We start from the raw sequence: 13889 nt of genomic DNA, 5'->3' as shown, positions 1-13889 counted from the left end.
AGATCTCTGAGATTTTGCTGAATTCCTTCTGACTATTGCCTTTAATTCAATATTACTAGAGGTTTGTATGTGTGTGTGTTTGTTTATTTGTTCATTCATTCAGTCAGTCATTCATTCAGTCATTCATTCATTCATTGGATTTATATGCCGCCCCTCTCCGAGGACTCAAGGCAGTTACATTTAAAAAAACAATAAAACAATACAAGATATCCTAAATCCAATTAAATTTAAAACTAGCTAATATAAAATGCTAGTCCTTAAAAAACAATCATTCTCATTCAACCAAACAAACATAAATTTCATTCATCGGCCAGGGAGCTAGAATCTAATGGTCCCAAGCCTGATGGCATAAATGAATCTTCAAACTCTTGCAGAAAGCGACATTGTCTAGTTGAAGGGACCTGGAGGCCAACTCTTTGGGACCTGACCAGTCACCGGGGCTCATGTGGCAAGAGGCAGTCCCATAGGTAATCTGGTCTGATGCCGTGTAGGGCTTTATAGGTCCTAATTAACACTTTGAATTGCATCCGGAAATTATACAATGGATTTCTTGCATATAACTAGCTGTTTGATTATAAAAACAAAGATGTATAAAAACAAGGATGTAATTTGGAACTTGCAGCCTAGTCTATATATAAAGTGAACATAATAGCAAATAGCCATGAGAGGGGGGCTTTTCTGAGCAAAATCAATAAATTAAAAATATTTTTGTTTCATTTTTCATTTGTTTAAGATCAAGCATGTTCACATATAGTTTAGTAATGCAATAGGTATTTTTAAAAAGCACTTACAGTAGCTAAAATCAACATTTTTTTTTTAGTCCGGGTCCAAAAGGATCCGGGAACAGTACAAGTATAGTCATTGTGCCCAGCATAAACTAAACAACAAAAAAAACCCCTGCAAGTCTTAGAAAGAACCCTTCAAATGAGACAAAGTCATGTAATTTCAAGTTTCAGATACAGTAGTACCTCTAGATACGAGCTGCTCCACATGTGAGTATTCCAAGTTACAAGCCGCGACATGAGCGAAATTTCAGTTCGACACCCGAACGCAAATTCGGGATACGAGCCGAGCTTCCACTAGGTGGCACAAGAATCTCCTTGCTTCCGGTTATCTCGGTGCGAAAAACAAAGTCTAAAGGCATTCGTTCGAGATGCGAGTTGATCGACTTACGAGCTCGGGTCTGGAACAAATTAAACTCGTATGTCAAGGTACCACTGTATTTCATTTCCGGTCTAAAAAGACCCAAACAGAACAGCAGGTTTAATAGATAAAGAATTATAGCACATATACATTTAAGAGCAGGACTTCAAATCCCAAATGCATTCTAGATTAATTCTGCATTTGGGAACACGGGAGCAAAGCTTATTTCCTGGCTGCCATTATTCCAGAGTGCAATGACCAGACAAAGAAAAGCAGAGCCTGGACACTTTTACACTCTTCAGTGGTGGCCAAAAGACTCTGGGAAAGATGCTGGTGCTTTTGTGCAAACCTTTTTGTGATTCAAAAACTTTCACTGGCTAAATTCCAATTCTGTTAATCTGTCCATGCTTAGTTTCACATAACTCAAATACCCAGCTTCACCATGAGTCTCAACTGCCTCTGATCTGTGGATTAACAACAAAAGACCCAAACACATTTTTCTCCATCTGCTGTATGAAGAGCAGCTATTGCTCAGTAAGTAGGACAATTGCTTTTCTATGCAATTATCAGAACAGTAATTGGCTAATGAATCCCCTATGGTTTTCTACAAAAACAAAAAACCTCTGAGATAAAACCTGCTCTAAATTAGATACTTGGAGTTCTTGGGGGGGCAGGATGTGTCATCTTGCCATGTGTTCCAAAGACCCAATTCCAGGGTTTGCTTAGACTCAGCTGGCCTTAATTTCCTCTTTGGTCATAAACCAAACAGGTAAGAGGAAGCAAAGTTGATATAAATTGGCCCTGGGGCCATCCAGGTAGAACAGACTAGCTCTCTAGGGCTGAAGTTCTGTTGAGATTTCAAAGGCTCCCTGCAATTCAATTTCTGCAGAAGGGAAAAATGCCCTCTTGCTTTCTAATCTAGGAGGGAAAGTGAGAAGAATGGCTCGGCTACCTCTCCTTCTGCTCCTTCTGCTTTTCTGGCTCCTACCTCCAGTTACTACTAAGAGGAGGCAAACTGGGTGTGTGTTGAGAAACACTTTACAGACTACAGGAGACTTTTACAGGCCTGGTCATTTCATTATTGGTGGGAATTTCCCCCTGGGAACTGCAAATATATTCAACTTCCAACCCTTTAGGAAAAAACCATCTCTACTTCTGGACAGTATTTTGTAAGTTTCACCCAAATGGGAAAGATGTAAATAGTTATTTGCTTTGCTTTGTATTCAGTGATTCTTTTTGGAAACACATGTTCTAGTGATGTTTGCAATGTCCTTGCATGGTTCAGATCTTGGTGCTTTTCTCAAAAAAAGAACCAAACTTATGACATAGGCTAGAATCCTCCATCTTTTCAAAACTCTTGATCAGGAAGCTAATAAACCAACAAAACAGCGAGGAAGGAGAACATCTTAGAAGCTCTGTTGGCCTTGTGAAGAAGTTGACTTATTAATTTGGATACAGTGATGAGGTCCACCCTTTGACACTGTGGAGGAGTTTGAAGAAATGCCTCAGCTTCTGAATCAGGATGACTCAGGAATAATGGCCTTCAGTAAATCAGGCCTCTGACCCACACTGAAGTCTTGTACTAAGCAACGCTTACCCGATCAGAAGAAGCTGCTCCAGGAGAAGACCAAATTGATTCAGGTAGAAGCAGAACAATTGGAAAGGAGCAAACTGAAGAAGGGAGGGACAATAGAGAGGTATAAATTATCTGGAATATGGACAGACAAAATTTTCTCTTTTCTCTCAAGGCCATCAAATATTACTCAAGGAACAGCCTTAACAGCAAAGCAACCCCAATGGAATTAGGGGCCTGCTACAAAGGATATTGGGCAATAAAAAAGCAGGATAAACTCCACCAGCACACACAAGCTTTTCCTTAAAATTTCCCCAATGATTTTCTCCCCGTAGAGTCATGCCCAAGAACTACCAGCAGTTCCTAGCCTTGGTGTTTGCAGTCAGAGAGGTCAACAAGGATCTGGTTCTTCTTCCCAACATCACTCTTGGCTTCCACATCTATAGCAATTATCAGACTGGGATGGAGATTTCCATAATCAGCCTCTCCCTGCTTTCTACCCAAGGCCGAAAGGTTCCAGGTTACAAATGCTACAGGCAGGACCCTCTACTCTCTGTCATCGGAGATCTCAACCCCAGATCCTCAAGGCAGATGGCCTCCATCTTCAGCATCTTCAAGGTCCCACAGGTAAGAAGGCTTCAGTGGATACAGTATGGGATAGAAAAATAACTGAAGCACAACCAGAAAACAAAGGTGATATTTTGATGTTTTTATATTTTCTTGTGTTGAGATACGTTTTTATACAAGCCCATTGATAATAAGTCATTGATAATAAAATAATTTTGAAATGTGATATTTGCCAAGATGAATTTCATTCTTCATAAAAGAAGAATAAAATATACTAGTGTCATATATTCTCTGTATTGATTTGATGTATGGCTCCCTTGGCTTCTGACATAGCTGTCCTGAGTCTTCAGAGAAGAGCGACATATAAGTGTTTGTTTATTATTAGAGTTGAAAGGGAGCTTGCAGGTCATCAAGTCCAATCCCCTGCTCAAGAGGTCTTATTCTTATTCTTATTCTGATTCTTATTCTGATTCTTACTCTTACTCTTACTCTTACTCTTACTCTTACTCTTATTCTTATCCTATCCTATGATATTCTAGTCTATTCATAATGGTGACCCCTAAAATTTATCAGGAATCTCACTTTCTCCAGCTAGGCGATGGCTTTGAGTTCACTCAAAGAGACAGAATAATTCATTCTTCTTTCTTCCGGATGAACCCCAAGGAATTTTCTGAGTATGTGGGTTTTGTGCAGCTGCTCCTCTATTTCCAGTGGAACTGGGTTGGGCTCGTAGCCCCTGAAAATGACAACGGTGAACGTTTCATCTCATCTCTGGTGCCAATGCTCAAGGAGAAGGAGATCTGTTTGGCTTTCACTGAAATATTGAAATCGAATTTTCTTCGTCATACTACAATGTTGAAATTACTTCATATGATGGACACTTGGGCAAAAGTTGAAGTGATTGTTCTGTTTGGAGACCCCCAAAGTATTACAAATGTACAGGTGGCAATGGGTATTCATGAACATTTGAGAAAGACATCATTCTGGAAAGTTTGGGTCTTAACTTCCCATTGGAAACTTTGTGTGTTGGGGAATCAAGACATCTTGAAATTAGTAAAGCCCTTCCATGGGTCTCTGCATTTTAGGCTCCACACTGGGGAGGTCTCAGCATTCAGCCGTTTCCTCCTGTCTTTAGACCCCCTGGAGCCACAAGGGGATGTCTTTCTCCCTCCATGTTGGGAAAGGTTGTTTGGCTGCATGATGGACCAGCCAGGCAGGATCCTTCCAAAGGGGGAAAAACCATGTACAGGAAAGGAGAATTTGCAGACTCTGCCTTCTTACGTTTTTGAAACAAGCATGGAAGGTGAAAGCTACAATATCTACAATGCTGTTTATGCTGTGGCACATGCATTACATGCAATCTATGGATCTGGAGAACGACCAATCACGTTAAGGCTTGGAAAGAGGATCTCAAGTGTTCAGTCATGGCAGGTTATCTCAGTGATTTTTTATCTAGTCTCCCTTTATTCATTTCTTGAATTACTGATTAAATATTTGTGTGCTATCAATGTATCTATTTAGAATAGAATAATAGTTGGAAGGGACCTTGGAGGTCTTCTAGTCCAAGCCCCTGCTTAGGCAGGAAACCCTACATCGCTTCAGACAAATGGTTAGCCAACATCTTCTTAAAAACTTCCAATGGTGGAGCATTTGTTAGTACTATGTACAAACAGTTGGGTTGGCAATATAGAAACAAGCCAACAATATATGTTTGTATGTATTGAAGCACTACAGCTTTAAGAGGGAGCCAGAAAGCATGAATCTTTCTCTCTGCTCTCTCTGTTCTTTCTGCTGATTCACTGTGACTGATGTGGATAAGCTCTGTTTTAGTTTAATGTATTTGTAAGCTGTAATGTGTGTCTGATATGTAAGACAAAGACAAGCTTGTAATATTATTACTGTATTGACAGATATTGACTGATTTGAATGTGTATGACTGGACTGTTTAACTTGACTGTAAACTAAAAGCAAACACTATTTTATACACTTTTTTGGGGAAACTTCTTAATTTTTTCTTTTCAACTCATATCCATGCAAATGTCAATGCATATACATTTAATGTATCTGTTTTGTATGACTGAATAATTACTCATATCTCCTGGATATCTGCTGGAATTCCACATTTCCTCTGTGCATGTCTTTGATAACTCCAGGGTTGTTCTGCACACTCTTTAACAGCATTCACCACTTCTGAAGACAAGACCTTCCACTGATTAATTGTTCTAACTGTCAGGAAACTTCTCCTTAGTTCTAAGTTGCTTATCAAAGAGTCTAAGAATTTAAGAAGAGATTAAGATAGCGATTCTTAAAAAATATTTTTGTAGAACCTCCTCATTTGATTGATTGATTGATTTGTTTGTTGATTGGTTGATTGGTTGATTGGTTGATTGGTTGATTGGTTGATTGGTTGATTGGTTGATTGGTTGATTGGTTGATTGGTTGATTGGTTGATTCATTCATTCATTCATTCATTCATTCATTCATTCATTCATTCATTCATTAGATTTGTATGCTGCCCCTCTCCGCAGACTTTTCTCTCAGTCAGTAGCCTGAATCCAATCTGGAAAAAGATACTCAATTCATTTTAATATTGGTTTAGGTTACTGTGGAATTCTTTCTGACTCCACCCCATTTTTTTTTTAGTGTGCCATTTTTTAATATTGGTTTTGTGTGTGTGTGTGTGTGTGTGTGTGTTAAGCCTCTATAAAGCTCAGCATATGGAGAAGAACTCAACATGGTCCTAATGGATTCCTGATCTGAAATTTATCAGACTTTTCAACATCAAAGGCTGAATTGTTCGTCTCTGGTCCCATAAAGTGACAAACCAGGGCAGGATAAACTTTCCCTGTGGCCCCTCTTGGTCAGAGCTACTTCTTCGTTCTGTTCTCTTTGACCATCGCCTAGAATAAGTCAGTGGAATTGTTCAATGTTATGAAGATAATATTTACCAATAAAGGAGAATATTATAGCTCAGGGTTGAAATCATGGGTCATTTGTGCTCTTTAAGTTTGGTTGTTTGTGTAACTTGTTGCTTATATCCTAAGATTTTTATCAATATTGTTTCTTCATTGCTTATTTGACCCCTATGACAATCATTAAGTATTGTACCACATGATTCTTGACAAATGTATATTTTATTTTATATATGCTGAGAGCAGCTGCACCAAGACAAATTCCTTGTGTGTCCAATCACACTTGGCCAATAAAATTCTATTCTATTCTATTCTATTCTATTATTCCTAAAATGTATTTGTCATTTGCAAGACCATGAGCTGAAATAAAATTAAAAATGTAGCTTGCCAAGTAGCATAGAATGATACACAATGTAAATTAGAATATGGTATTAAAATGTTTGTATCATTCTTGTAAGGCTGGAATTGAAGAAGCCATGGTTCAAATGTCCAATGATAAAGAGACTGTGTTGTCATTTGGTGGGATGAAGTTGAATATTTGAAGTTACTTCTGATTGCTTAGATCTTCACCAAGGGACTAAGGAGAAACTTCCTAACAGGGAGGACAATTAACCAATGGAACAACTTGCCATCGGAAATTGTAGGTGGAGGTTTTTAAGAAGAGACTTGACAGTCACTTGTCTGAAATGGTATAGGGTCTTCTGCTTGAGTAGAGGTTTGGACTTGATGACCTGCAAGGTCCCTTCCAACTCAAATAAATAAATAAACATTATGATAGAAACCAGGATGCCTCATGTGTGACATATTTTCTTTCAGATTCTTACTTATCTGAGGAATGTCAAGTTCAACACCAGTGCTGGAGAGGAAGTCTTTTTCTCAGAAAGTGGATTGGTTTCTTCTCGTTATGATCTTCTCAACTGGCTTTTCCTCCCCAACCAATCTTTCATCCCCATGAAAGTTGGACAAATAGATCCCAGGGCTTCCCAGGGACAGGATTTCACCATTAGCTCTGATGCAATCACTTGGGCCACAAAGGTGAGCTGGAAGGAAATGTTATAAATTCAGCAAAGGATTCATTCACATCAAGGGATACACAACACCCTTTAAACTGGGAAACAGTTCAATTCAGGGATTTGATGAAAAATCTACTTTTGAGTTTAACACATTTGGGATTTGACTTCTGAAAAGTCCAAGATGGGGTAAGATTGGGAAGACCTCCTGCCTGAAACCTAAGATGCCATGGAAGCAGGAAAGAATGATTCCCATGAACCATTCCCATTCAGTTGGATCATCACAATTCTTGATGACATCGCAATCCCAGGGGACAACAGAATTGAGGAGAAGCAGCTAGAGAAATTAGTGAAACACGAAGATCTAAAAATCGAGCGGCAACAACTCTGGCATAAGCCCGTGAAAGTGGTCCCAGTGGTACTTGGCACACTGGGCGCAGGGCCAAAGGATCTCAGTGGACATTTGAAAACCATCGGAATTGACAAAATCTCCATCTGTCAATTGCAAAAGGCCACTTTCCTGGGATCAGCAAACATAATTCGCTGCTACATCACGCAAGTCCTAGGTGCTTGGGAAGCACCCGACTGGTGATGAAATACGAAATCCAGCATAGTGATCTTGTTTGCTGTGTTGTATTGACATAATAATAATAATAATAATAATAATAATAATAATAATAATAATAATAATAATAATACTGCATTCAGTTTTAGTCATCACAATACAAAAAGGATGTTGGGACTCTAGGAAGAGTACAGAGAAGAGCAACAAATATGATTAGGGGACTGGAGGCTGAAACATATGAAGAATGGTTTCAGGAACTGGGCATGACTAGTTTAAGGGAAAGAAGGACCAGGGGAGACATGATAGCAATGTTCCAATATCTCAGAGGTTGCCACAAAGAAGAGGGAGTCACCCTATTCTCCAAAGCACCTGAGCGTAGAACAAGAAGCAATGGGTGGAAACTAAATAAGGAGACAAGTAACTTAGAACTAAGGAAACATTTCCTGACAGTTATAACAATTAACCAGTGGAACAGCTTGCCTCTAGCAGTTGTGAATACTCCAACACTAGAAGTTTTTTAAAAGATGTTGGATAACCATTTGTCTGAAGTGCTGTAGGGTCTAAGCAGGGGGTAGGACTAGAAGACCTCCAAGGTCCCTTCCAACTCTTTTGTTGCTATTGTTGTCATTGTTGCTGTTGCTGTTGCTGCTGCTTCCGTTGTTGTTATGTTAATACAACACAGCAAATGAGATCATTAAGCTGGATTTCATATTTTATCTCCAGTCGGGCGCTTCCCAAGCACCTAGGACTCCGTGATGTAGCGGCAAATTATGTTTGCTGATCCCAGTAAAGCGGCCTTTTGCAATTGACAGGTGGAGATTTTGTCAATTCCGATGGTTTTCAAATGTCCGCTGAGATCCTTTGGTACTGCGCCCAGCGTGCCAAGTACCACTGGGATCACTTTCACTGGCTTCTTATTTCACTAATCTCTCTAACTGCTTCTCCCCAATTCTACTTTCTCCAGGGAATGTTATTGTTGTTGTTGTTGTTATTGTTGTAGTTGTTATTAATATGTAAAAATATTTGAAGTGTAGAAACATAGAAGATTGACGGCAGAAAAAGACCTCATGGTCCATCTAGTCTGCCCTTATACTATTTCTTGTATTTTATCTTAGGATGGATATATGTTTATCCCAGGCATGTTTACATTCAGTTCCTGTGGATTTACCAACCATGTCTGCTGGAAGTTTGTTCCAAGGATCTACTACTCTTTCAGTAAAATAATATTTTCTCATGCTGCTTTTGATCTTTCCCCCAACTAACTTCAGATTGTGTCCCCTTGTTCTTGTGTTCACTTTCCTATTAAAAACACTTCTCTCCTGAACCTTATTTAACCCTTTGTCATATTTAAATGTTTCGGTCATGTCCCCCCTTTTCCTTCTGTCCTCCAGACTATACAGATGGAGTTCATTAAGTCTTTCCTGATACGTTTTATGCTTAAAATCTTCGTGTATTTATTGCTTAGTCCATCTCAAATATTTCTCGTTTAGAAGGTGCCCTTTGCCAGGTGTGGCAATAAGAGGTGCCATGCAGGAGAGAGGAGAAGAGTTCCAGAAGGCAAGGACATTTGCTGCTACCAGTGTGACCCTTGTCCAGAAGGGACCATTTCTGATCATTCAGGTAGTATATATGTCAAATGTTGATCTTCCAGGAAGCCATTCAATGGGAAAATGTTAATTTTGCCATCAGTTTTGGTAGGATGCTTTATATGCTTCAATATATTCATATATTCAGCAGATATACTCCTAGTGGACAACCATTTAAATATGAGCCAGTAGTGTGCAGCAGCTGACAAAAAAGCCAACACAGTTCTAGGCTGCATTAACAGAGGGAAAGAATCAAGATCACGTGAAGCCAACAAGATAATATCCAACAGTCAACATGGGTTTGTCAGAAACAAATCATGCCAAACCAATCTCATGTCATTTTTCAAGACCATAACCAAATCAATAGACCAACTCAATGTAGTAGACCTCATATACTTGGACTTCAGCAAAGCCTTCGATAAAGTTGACCACAACCTCCTAATCCACAAAATAGGAAAAAGTAGGGTAGATTTCAACACATGCAGATGGATAAACAGTTGGCTGACAAACCGCACCCAATGAGTTGTCCTCAACAGCTCCAAATCCACATGGAAGAAGGTAGGCAGTGGGGTACCACAGGGTTCTGTCCTGGGCCCTGTGCTCTTCAACATTTTCATCAATGACCTAGATGAGGGAATAGAAGGGGAACTAATCCAATTTGCAGATGACACCAAACTGGCGGGGGTAGCCAATACCCTAGAGGACAGGCTCAAAATTGAGAAACACTTTGACAGATTAACACTGTGGGCTCACACTAAGAAAATGATGTTCAACATCAACAAAAGCAAAGTCCTTCACCTACGTAAATCTTGTCTGAGGACTTGGGGTGACTTACAACATATAAAAACAACAATTACAATTGTTAATTTGTTAATGGGAGTTCCGGGTCCAGTAGCATTTGGGAGAAGGAGTGAGGAGTGAGCACTGCCGAGGGCAATCGAATAACATCTTGCCAAGACTTTGTGCTCACTATTCTGATTACGCCAGGGGTCTGTATCAGTCTTAACAACTGAGGAAATACTATGTTTGTGAGAACTGAGGCATCGATAACAATCTATAATTTTGCCAACCTGCTGGTTGACATTACTACTACAACTTTCTAACTGTTATTTTCTATATTATTTATAAAATCTTGACCATGTTGATTTCACACGTATATCAAATATTAATAAATTTTAAAAGAGAATAACATGGAGTAATGAGATTGCTAAACAATAATATATTTGACTGTGATATGAATGTTTATGATTTTAGATATTTTGGTTAACCCAATTGTACCAACTATTCAAAGTTTGGTACAATTCTGTGTTATCTTTTTGTTGAATTTCTATTGTCAATTTGTTCATCTCTGCAATTTCATAAATTTTATTTATTATATTTAAAGTTGATGGGATATTGCTTGATTTCCATGTTTGCGCAAAGATAATTCTGGCTGCAGTAATAATATGATTCCCAGTTATACATCTCCACCCCATGTCCAGTCAACGAAGCAGTGGAAGTGATGTGCCGGTGCCTGGAGGCTGTTGGGGCCTGGATGGGTGTCAACAAACTCAAACTCAACCCAGATAAGACGAAGTGGCTGTGGGTCTTGCCTCCCAAGGACAATTCCATCTGTCCGTCCATTACCCTGGGGGGAGAATCATTGACCCCCTCAGAGAGGGTTCACAACTTGGGCGTCCTCCTCGATCCACAGCTCACATTAGAGAAACACCTTTCAGCTGTGGTGAGGGGGGCGTTTGCCCAGGTTCGCCTGGTGCACCAGTTGCGACCCTATTTGGACCGGGAGTCACTACTCACAGTCACTCATGCCCTCATCATCTCGAGGCTCGACTACTGTAACGCTCTCTACATGGGGCTACCTTTGAAAAGTGTTCGGAAACTTCAGATCATGCAGAATGCAGCTGTGAGAGCAATCATGGGCTTTCCCAAATATGCCCATGTTACTCCAACACTCCGCAGTCTGCATTGGTTGCCAATCAGTTTCCGGTCACAAATCAAAGTGTTGGTTATGACCTATAAAGCCCTTCATGGCACTAGGCCAGAATATCTCAGTATCTATCCCATTTTGATATTTTTTTGCCTAATAATTCCAAGCATGAATAGTTCTGGTTTTAAAGGGATTTGTAAATTGGTTATTTGTTCTAAGTAAGTTTTAATTTTGCTCCAATACTCTTTAACCATTTGATGGGTCCACCATGTATGATAATATGTTCCGATTTTCTTTTGACATTTCCAACATTTTGGTGATAAATTTGGATACATTTTGGATAAACGGGCAGGTGGCAAATGCCACCTGTAAAACATTTTATAAATATTTTCTTTGTAGGTGACTTATATTGTTAATTTATAATTAACAGTCCATATGTTTCCCATTAATCTATATTGATAGTATATCCAAATTTTGTCCCCATGCAATTATGGACCCTTTGACTAGATCTTCTATCAGATGGTGACATCTGGGAATGGAAGTTTTTAAGCAGATGTTGACAACCACTGTCTGAAGTAGTGTAGGGTTTCCTGCCCAAGCAGGGGGTTGGACTAGAAGACCTCCAAGGTCCCTTACAATTCCTGAATCTAAGTTGTGCTACTTTCCAAAGACCACTTTTCTTGTTTCTTAGCAATTTAATATCAGATTTTTTTCAGGGCAAAATGTATAAGCTTCCTACCAGAATTTATTTTCTATTCTATTCCTAATTTTATATCCCATCAACAAAACCAGCTTTTTGTTGAAAGAATAAGATGTGAGAAGTATGCTTTAATTTTCATCAAGAATATCCTATTACAATTCCCAATGTCCTAGGAAACAGGACACAGAGTCTATGTCTGCTGATCCTTCTCTGGAAAAAAGATTGAATGACTGGATTTGAAGAATAAAGCAGAGAACTTGAATCAGAGAACTGAATCCATTTTTCTAGTTAACCTAATCCCAGCGTTGCCAATATGAATGGATGATTTGACGTTGTTGATTCACAATGAAATGCACATTTACTTTTGATTTTAGATGCAGCTCGCTGTGACCCCTGCCCAGATGACCAATATCCCAACAAGGAGAAGGACCACTGCATTGCAAAAAGACTCCACTTCCTTTCTTATCAAGACCCCCTGGGATACACTTTAGCATCTCTAGCACTTTCTCTCTCTGTGATCACATCTGCAGTCCTGGTGATTTTCCTTAAGCATTGTGATACACCTATTGTCAAGGCCAACAACCGAGATCTCACTTATATCCTCCTGGTCTCACTCCTGCTTTGCTTCCTCTGCTCCTTCCTCTTCATTGGTCAACCCCGGATGTTCACCTGTCTCTTCCGACAAACTACATTTTCCATTCTTTTTGCCCTTTCAGTTTCCTCTGTGTTGGCAAAAACTATGATGGTGATTCTGGCCTTTATGGCAACCAAACCAGGGAACAGGGCAAGGAAACTCTTAGGAAAACCACTGACCAACAGCATTGTCTTAGCCTGTCCTCTGGTCCAAGCAATTCTATGTGTCATCTGGCTCATAACCTTTCCCCCATTTCTCAACATGGATTTCCACTCCTTGGCAGGAGAGGCCATCTTGGAATGTAATGAAGGCTCAGCTTTAATGTTTTATTCTGTCCTCGCCTACCTGGGTTTTTTGGCCCTCATCAGTTTCACAGTGGCCTTTCTGGCTAGGAAATTGCCTGACAGCTTTAACGAAGCCAAATTCATTACTTTCAGTATGCTGGTATTTTGCAGTGTTTGGATCACCTTCCTCCCCACCTATCTGAGCACCAAAGGGAAGTCCATGGTAGCTGTGGAGATCTTCTCCATCTTAATCTCTGGGGCTGGTCTCTTGGCTTGCATCTTTTCCCCAAAATGTTATATTATCCTATTTAAGCCCAATCTGAATTGTAGAGAGAATATAATGAGGCATAAGAATTTTTGATGTAAGAATATTTGATGTATCTGGGGATGTTTGTTTAATTTTGACATTTTTGTGTTTGATTTTGTAAATAAATTATTAAATGAGAAATGTGTTTTTTCATTAAATAATTGGAAATCACAAAGTCTCCATCAATCAGCAACAAACACCCATCCTTTGCTCATTGCTCCAGAGGTTGTGGGTTGCGAGTACCTCCTGGTGAAGTTGGACTTAGGGGTTCAGGTGGGCTTTTTACTCACGTACCTGCCTCCCAGCTGCGTGTTAACAGCCCTGCCTGTGCTACTCAAGGAGGTGGCCGGGTTGGTGGTGGAGTTCCCCAGACTTCAATCTGCCGTCACTCGGCAGTTCCTCTGGATTGGTACAGGAGTTCATGGCCACCATGACAGCCATGGACCTGACTCAAGTAGTTCAGGGTCCAACTCACAAGGGTGGACACACACCTGATATGATATTCCTCTCTGAGCAACTGAGTAATGATCTGAGACTAAGGGGCTTAGAAGTGTTGCCTTTGTCATGGTCAGATCATTTTCTACTGTGGCTTAACTTCCTGGCTCCAATCCTTTCCTGCAGGGAGGCGGAACCAACTAGGTGGTTGCGCCTCAGACGCCTGATGGATCCAGAGGGTTTTCA

The 13889-nt window shown here is 39.9% G+C and overlaps 1 protein-coding gene across 1 annotated transcript; it reads left to right on the top strand.

Annotated features, from left to right (window-relative positions):
* Nucleotides 1–3055: 3055 nt before the first annotated feature.
* On the top strand, nucleotides 3056–13262 carry LOC139158168 (vomeronasal type-2 receptor 26-like). Its single transcript, XM_070735585.1, has 5 exons — nucleotides 3056–3343; nucleotides 3875–4714; nucleotides 7012–7230; nucleotides 9261–9390; nucleotides 12358–13262. Exons 1-5 carry the CDS (start codon nucleotides 3056–3058, stop codon nucleotides 13260–13262), a joined length of 2382 nt encoding a protein of 793 aa, XP_070591686.1.
* The last annotated feature ends 627 nt before the right edge of the window (nucleotides 13263–13889 follow it).

The sequence above is a fragment of the Erythrolamprus reginae genome, chromosome 1 (assembly GCF_031021105.1).
Source record: "Erythrolamprus reginae isolate rEryReg1 chromosome 1, rEryReg1.hap1, whole genome shotgun sequence".
NCBI lineage: Eukaryota > Metazoa > Chordata > Lepidosauria > Squamata > Dipsadidae > Erythrolamprus > Erythrolamprus reginae.
The sequence above is the reverse complement of the archived record's forward strand: the minus strand, read 5'-3'. Positions and strand labels throughout refer to the sequence as shown.

Coding starts and splice junctions, on each gene's coding strand:
- LOC139158168 (XM_070735585.1), top strand. CDS start 3,056: ATGCCCAAGAACTACCAGCAGTTCCTAGCCTTGGTGTTTGCAGTCAGA. Junction 3,344..3,874: donor GCATCTTCAAGGTCCCACAG/GTAAGAAGGCTT, acceptor CACTTTCTCCAG/CTAGGCGATGGCTTTGAGTT. Junction 7,231..9,260: donor CAATCACTTGGGCCACAAAG/GTGAGCTGGAAG, acceptor TTTCTCGTTTAG/AAGGTGCCCTTTGCCAGGTG.